The sequence below is a fragment of the Gavialis gangeticus genome, unplaced genomic scaffold (genome assembly GCF_001723915.1).
Source record: "Gavialis gangeticus isolate Ggan-Ray unplaced genomic scaffold, GavGan_comp1, whole genome shotgun sequence".
Taxonomy (NCBI): Eukaryota; Metazoa; Chordata; order Crocodylia; family Gavialidae; genus Gavialis; species Gavialis gangeticus.
Window position 1 is genome coordinate 6,804,716 of NW_017729016.1, and position 7,410 is coordinate 6,812,125.

Consider the following 7,410-nt stretch of genomic DNA (forward strand, 5'->3'; position numbering starts at 1 on the left):
TGAAAGCTCCACAGAGAATACTGTAGTCACTATTGCATATATTTTTGCATGCCTAAAACTGGAGAAATAATTACCTAATAAAAATAAATTAATTGTTGATGCCGGGAACTTTTACACATTTATGCATTTTTTTTTTTATTAGGAGGGGATGTGTTGAATTCTGGCCAAAGCTGTTAGCTGCTTTTTTATGAGACGCAAAGAAGGAACAGACTGATTTAGGGGCAGAGTTCAATTTTTTCCAACAGGCCTTTTTTGTTTCACAGTGTTTGCATTCATTTTATTATACTTGTATTTAGACTTCAGATGCATGTGACTTAGGGCCTCTGTAAATACATAACTTTTTATTAAGACACAGCTATCTGTAGAAGTGATTGAGTAAAATACCTCCACCTTTAACTTTGAGACCAGCCGCAAGCTTCCTTCTCTCAGGCTGCCGCTCCATGCCATAGCCATGTGATCCAGCATCATTTTGTTCTGTACAAACAGAAAATAAGTAATTCCTATAAAAACAACAACTTGAAATAATGCTCAGCACGTGGAGAAGTAGGAATCTGTTCTGCATCTGTCTGGTGGACAGCAGCTTTAAGAGCATTCCTTGGCATATTGTGGAAAACAAGAGAGCCCCTAGAGAACATCTGTGCTGCTTCTCCAACTGACTCATTTCAAACCAAACCTCCTAATCTTTTATGACCACCCCCTGTCTCCTGGTATGCCTGTCGCTGCAGCACCTATGCAGAATAGACACATTCTATAGATCACCACTCAAGACACAGGGACTTCATTTTTCTCTGCTCAGTCTTTGCCTATACCTATCTTGCATCTTCATTCTTTTGATTGCTATTGCCATCCTTACCAGTTCCCAGCTGGGAGCCTTCCCTAAGGTAGATTAGATATAAAAAAATCTTCTGTGCACTCACATATTTCAGATTTACCTTCCATACCTGACCCAGCATTCCCTGCCCCACCTCTTAGCAGGAAGGCAGTGCTTTCACCTGTTCAGCAGCAGAGCTGCAGCATTCCTTGTGCACGCTCCCTGACTGCTGATGCTCCTCAAGAAGGACATCTTCGTCAGGCCCGCACTCAGGGTCTCCTTTGTTTTCCAAAAAGCTCTCTGCCTTGCCACTCTGTGCTTCATCTCTTCCAGCAGATCCTGTTCCACAACCACCAGAACGCAGAATTCTGGAGTCACTGCACTCGGTGCCCTCCACAGCATGACCCCCTGGCTCTTCGGCAGCGTCAGTTTTCATTTGCACAGATGGTGCAGAAAATGAGTCAGGTAAAGCCCCACTGTGTCCCAGCGAGAGGAGAGCAGGGGTTGCACCCAGGGAAGGCAATGCAGGCATGGGAACCTGTGACTCAAGCTGACTAGGTGCACCAGCTGAAACAGCACTTAGGGGGATAAGCAGCACCTCACTTAAAGAAAGCCCCTGCTGGGGCAGCTGGCCTTCAAAGTGAGGCAGCTTGGGTGGCACAGTTTTTGGAGGAGAAATCAAAGTGTGTTCGAGACTTTGGCCTTCTGCATTCATTCGCTGAAGCTGTGTCCCCCCTGAAGCCTCATCGCCTCCAGATGGTACAGGAACAAAGGGCTCCAAGTCTCTTGCAGAGGACTGTAGTTTTGCATCTTTGAGGAGTCCAAACTCCTCATCTGGTAAGTGGAAGTCTCTGATTTCCAGCACTGAGGGCAGCCACTTGGGACTGAGCATCTTGTTCTGAAAGTGAAAGGGGGGCTCCAGGACACCAGGCTCCACAAGATGGCCAAGAGGAGCCGGACCCTCTAAATCCCGCTGCTGACTGTTCCTTCTCTTACCTGGGAACAGGATAAGAGACAGCAGGAAGAGAGCATCACCTCCTGCAAAAGCTTCACCCTATCCTCTCACTTATTATAGGAAAATAATACCCCAATTCATGTTAGAGCAGCAGTGAAGATCATTGGAAGCAGCATGTTTTTGGGCACGTAACGCACTTCCCAGGCAGTTCAAGTCACTCTGCTTTCAGGCTGCAGCTTGATACCACAGAGGCTGTGAGACTTGACTGCATGCCCAGCTGACTTGTTCGGTTAAAAATGCTTCCCCTCCCAACAACTGCTGTTTCCAGAGCACTTTTGGAAACTTGTATTCTGTAATTCCTTAGAGGGGGGGAATGTGCTAATCTTTATCTGTGCCAAGCACTCTTGTTAGCACATAAGCATTGCTGATGCCTAGATACTCCAGCAACTGGTGTCCAAAAAAACAGGACAGACATCTGTGCACCTCCCTCACCTGCATGCATGCATCATGTGGACTCATGCAGACCTCACCACAGATTTTTACAACACAGGCCTGCGTGTTTTCCTCATAGTTCCTGATGTGTTTCACAACAGTGGACAGCTGAGGCCATGCACAGCAGAAGCAGCTCAAGGACATAAAAGGTCCTGGAAAGGAGCTTTTGAGAACTGTTAAGAGGAACATCTTGCCTTCCTTTTTGTGGATATAAATATGGAAAACAAGGCAGCATGCGTCTTTGGAAGGATCTCCACACGCACACATGTTGGAATCACATCACCCATGCTGTTAACAAGACAATGGAACAGCAAAAGCCCCAAAGGTTAAATTCAAGACAACAAAATAAGGCTGGGCTGGAACAAGACCCAAGGGGCAGAAGCAAGAGCACTGGGCCCCATACAATCACTCTCTCTGCCTAGCACTGGTGTTCTGGTTGCAAGGAGTTTTTGATTTCTCTAAGCTACGATTCAGTCACGTACCTTTTGATGCTCGTCCCGCCTTCCGCTTCAGAGATGAGCCTGGGGGCTGGTGCACAGGTAGAGATTCTTTATCTGCTGGAAGCTTCTGGGCACTGCAGTCTTTCTGCACACGCCGAGTCCTAGCCTGTTCTGCAACTTGTCCAGCAGCCTGATGCATGTTGACTTTGGCTTCTAGGCCCCCTATTAAGTGGGTGAAAGTTTCATCCCCATGGTTTAGGAAATGACTTCCTTGGCAGGGACTCTGAACATGTTCTGTGCAAACCTTATGGCATGTGTCAAATGCTCTGCTTCCACCAGGAGGAAGATCAGCTGCAGTTGGCCACATAATGTGAACCATTTCTGTCTCTTCTGTCCCGCCAACTGCAGAGACAGGCACTCTTGCCTTGCCTGTCTGCAGCTTCTCAGCATCCCCCTCGCAATTTTCCTTCTCACTTTGAGAATCTTTTGACAAGCGAGAATGGACTTCCTTTCCTGTCATGGGGCGCAAGCTCTCGGGAAGTTCTAGTGACACGTTCCCTGCAGGTTTGCAGGCAGGGCCATCTCTGCCCCTTCCTCTCCTTTGGAGCCTTCCCTTACCTCGTTTGGGGGCAATGACGCTGTCCTGAGAAGTAGGCCCAGTGGAGGTACCACTCTCATCTGAGAGAAGGAGAGATTTCTGGGAGGAACTTTCTGAACTTACAGTACCAACTTCTCTGCCTACAGCTGGGACCAGAGCACCCCCCAACTGCACATCACTTCCAGCTGTCTCTTGAGGGGGAAACGGCTGATCTGAATTTGTTTTGATCTGTTTACATTTGCTTCGCACGCCTTTCCTGCTCCTGCCCCTGCCCCTGCCCAGCTGGCTGAGAATTACAGCTTCCAGGTCTACCTTCCTCTGGCAGTTAGACATACGCCGAGTTGTCCTAACATAGTACTCCACAGGGAAGAGGAGTCCTTCCACCACTGTACAGGAACTCAGTGCACTTTCTGCTTCAGGAATCACTGCTTTTTCAAGGAGAGAAGACTCTGCCTCAGGATGAGCCTCTTGATTCTCCAAGGATTTTTGAACATCATTACTCTGAAGAGAGTCCATAGTGAGAAAGCTCTTAGTGTCAACCTGGCTGCTTTCTTTACGGCTTCTGCTCTCAATCACAGGGCTCTTTCTGCTGTCTAGCAAGGGTTTATTTTCTGAAGTTAAATGCAAAATTCTACAGACTTCTCCCTGATCCACATCTGCACTATCATTTTCAATTTGGTTTTCTATATATACAGGTTCTTTTCCTGCATCGTCAGTGTTTTCACATGAAACAAGCATTTCATTCTCTGAACACTGGGTTGTTGGTTTACAGAGGTCCTCTGCATGTAGAGACATCATCTGCTGGGTGTTGTCATCATCCATCGATGCACATAGAAGTTGCCTCGATGCTTCGAGACAGCCATTTTGGGGGGACATTTTCTGCAAGTCTCCTTTTAACAGTGGATCTTGAGGAGTTAAACTGTTTCCTTTGTGCCTCACAGCAGTTGACTTGGGGGAATTTAGAGGGCTCTTCTCTGTGTCTGAGATATTTCTTCTCTTAAATACTGGTGACACTGTCCTAGCGGTTCGATTTTCCAATAACTCACTAGCCACAATTTCTAGCCCATCACAAACTGATTTCTTCTCTTCTGACACGAAAGTTGTCTCCTGTTTCATTTCAGTTCTATGCAGTTGGTTTTGGTCTCTCTCAGAACTAGGTCTACCAGGGCAAGAAAGGACATCTTGCTGGCTACCATTTGTATCTTCTTCCCATGGACTTTCCTGCAAGCTAATTTCATTATTGAAGCATTCAGGTTCCAGTTTAAATGACACAGACAGTTTCTTCTTGGTGCACAGGTCAGAACAACTATTAGTCTGTAGCCAGCATGTTTCATATTTATTGGGAGGCATCTTATTCAGAGATCCTGTTGAAAGAAATGCAACTCGTGAATAGCATTCTGGGAGCAGAATCTCCTTGTGACTTATGGCAACACAAAAACCAAAAATTTTTTTTAGCAAAAGTGGAAAATTAAGGACTCCTGGAGAAATTATTCCCTAAGCATTTTATATTTTAGGCAAAGAAAGCAGGCACACAAAAACATTATGTTCTGTTTCCTAACAGCACACCAAAAATATACATACATATTTAATAAGAAAATGATGCTCTAGAAGCTAGGTAGTACAGGCAGTCCTCGACTTGCAACTTTTCAAGTTACCTTTCGCACTTGCAACATTCATAAATTGACACCCTGTTTTGACTTTCTGACATCACTTTCGACTTTACAACACTTGATCTGATGCGACACCACACCAGCGAACAAGTTTGCTGCGTCACCTGTCTCCCTGGAGAACATCTGTCCAAACTTCCTTGGACACCTTCTTTAAGAAAGCAGACAATACTCCAGAAAAACCTGCAGCCGTGACTCCTGAGAAGACTCCAGCCAAAAACCCTTCAAAAAGTCTAACAAGAGCCCTTCAAAAAATCCAGCAGTCACCTCAAAGAAGTCCTTCCAAATCAATATGACTGCTATTTACAATATAAACTCATTAATGTAGCTATATTACTCATCTGTAATTGATTGAGTACAAAATTTTGGGGTATTTTTGGTGAAAATAGGGCATTGGGCCTTGGTTCAGGAACCAATCCCCATTTATAACATTGTTTCTTATGAGAAAATTGGTTCCGAGTTATGACGTTTCAATTTAAGACACGGTTTTCAGGAACCATCTGTGTCGTAAGTCCGAGGACTGCCTGTACGGTATATTAATCAGCTCTGGAGTCCTCACTTCCCTCTGAAAGGGATGGACATTCATAGCTTCATCCTTGTCACCATCAGACCTGCAAACGTTGGCCTAACTGTCCATCTATACTTGAGAAAGCCCCAACAGAGGAACACCAGGGTACTACTATCCTGACCGAAGCAGATCCGGAATGGGATGGGATAGCATGAGGCCAGGATAATGTTGGACGCTATTTAGCAGCACTACATGTTGTGTGTGAAGTGGGCAGACGGGGCAGCACATAGACAGCAAGGGACAGCTCAAATCAGAAGTGAAGAGTTGGCAGAGCTGGCAGGGTCCTCAGGGCCGCGCACGGCACGGGAGAGTGAAGGGGCACAGACAGATCGGCCTGCAACGTGGACCAGTGGGAACAGCTACAGCACCAGGATCAGGAGGAACAGGAGGTCTCTACAAGACCAAGCTGTTAAAACACATCTCAAGTTGCCTTTTAACTCTGTACCTGTGAAGTCCTTCTCTGTCTCCTCTTGTCTGAGCAGCCTGTTTTGTTCCGCGACCGTCTCCTGCACATGCGTTTGAACCGTCTCAGCTCTCTGCGCGCGCTGCGGGAACACGACCGAGCGCACGTCTTTATTTCCTGCGCCATTGTTTCCGGTGAAGGAGAAATGCTTCCGCGCGGTTGGAAACGCATCCTCCCCCAGTCTCAGCCACACACGTTTGCCTGGCACCAAACCTACTGTTCGGGAGTGCGGCGGCCCGTCAAGTGTCGTCGTTCAGAACGAGACAATGGGATCGACCTACCTGCAGCCTGGTCAGCGTTTTGCTGTACTCTCGTTTCAGCAAGGCTAACTTCTTCTTCAGCTAGAAAACCAAAGACAACAGACCACACGTGTTAACGGGATGCTGACCATCCTAGACAACGTACCGCAGTGTGGCACTTTAACTCTGGAGAATTCATAAAAAGCAGGAAATGTCAGTTCTCCTACAGACCAACGCTTCGTTCTCAGCAGTTTCCCCCAACGGAGACAGAATGGTTTACAAGCAGCGTTTCGCCAATCACGCCAGCAGACCGACGGATGCGGCGGTGGCATGTAAACGCCAGTTGCCCTGTCCTTGCAGCCCTGCAACGAATGGCGCCTGCCTCCCACCAGGGCACAGCCAGCCCCGGGGCAGGGCAAGGGGAAGAGGCAGGCAGGCGCTCGCATCATGCCCAAACCAGCCGCACTAAGGATGCAGGCGACAGTGATCGAAAAGCGGTGTGATGCTCCGCAACATCCTCGTGGGATGCACAGTGGGACAAGGGTTTCGGGGCCGGGAACCAAGATTTAGGGGCCGAGGAGGACCCAGAGCTGTGCCTCGGCCGCACGGGCCGCAGCTCCCGCCTCTCCCGGCAGCCTCGGGGGCGCTCAGAGAAACCTCCGGCCGGCCGACCTACATCGCCCGCCCCGCAGCTGCGGCCGGCGAGGGGAGGAGGGGAGCCCCCGGCCCGCCCGCACCTGCTCCTTCTCGAGGCCGCTGAACCCAGCGGGGCCCGCCACCTCCATGGTCGACCGCGCCGAGCCACCCGCTGAGGCAGCCCGCACGCTGATTGGCTGCCCGGGGCCACGAGCAGCCATTGGGCGAGTCTGTTGTGGGTGGAAATGACGTCTCTCCCGCCGGGCGCGGCGGTTGCCGGGTCAGCGGAAGGAGCGGCCGGCAGGTCCTGCTCAGGCATTGGCTGCGGGCGGCGGAAGTGACGTGAAGGGGCGGAAGCGGCGGTGGCGGCGCCATGGAGCTGAGCGAAATGCTGTACAACAAGTCCGAGTACATCGAGACGGTGCGGCTGGGATCGGGATCGGGCCCAGGATCGGGCCCCGAGGCTGCAGGGATCAGGCCCCGGCGTCGCGGGGATCGGGGCCGGCGTAGGGATCGGCCCCCGAAGGAGGGCGGGGCAGGG

At 49.5% G+C, this 7,410-nt stretch overlaps 2 protein-coding genes across 4 annotated transcripts in view; one reads left to right on the forward strand and one right to left on the reverse strand.

Moving 5' to 3' along the window:
- The window catches only part of PALB2 (partner and localizer of BRCA2), a 17,424-nt gene extending 10,362 nt beyond the window's left edge, over positions 1 to 7,062 (reverse strand). For all 3 annotated transcript variants that reach the window (XM_019512789.1, XM_019512790.1, XM_019512791.1), the window contains exons 1-6: positions 6,971 to 7,062; positions 6,276 to 6,335; positions 5,977 to 6,076; positions 2,741 to 4,660; positions 993 to 1,807; positions 391 to 474 (exon numbers count right to left, since the gene is read on the reverse strand). In XM_019512789.1, the coding sequence (XP_019368334.1) occupies positions 391 to 474; positions 993 to 1,807; positions 2,741 to 4,660; positions 5,977 to 6,076; positions 6,276 to 6,335; positions 6,971 to 7,018 (3,027 nt within the window). In that variant the 5' untranslated portion in view covers positions 7,019 to 7,062. The remainder of the gene's footprint in view (positions 1 to 390; positions 475 to 992; positions 1,808 to 2,740; positions 4,661 to 5,976; positions 6,077 to 6,275; positions 6,336 to 6,970) is intronic.
- Positions 7,063 to 7,177: 115 nt separating this feature from the next.
- The window catches only part of DCTN5 (dynactin subunit 5), a 12,226-nt gene continuing 11,993 nt past the window's right edge, over positions 7,178 to 7,410 (forward strand). Inside the window, exon 1 of the mRNA XM_019512792.1 lies at positions 7,178 to 7,290. Coding sequence (XP_019368337.1) covers positions 7,243 to 7,290 — 48 coding nt within the window. The 5' untranslated portion in view covers positions 7,178 to 7,242. The remainder of the gene's footprint in view (positions 7,291 to 7,410) is intronic.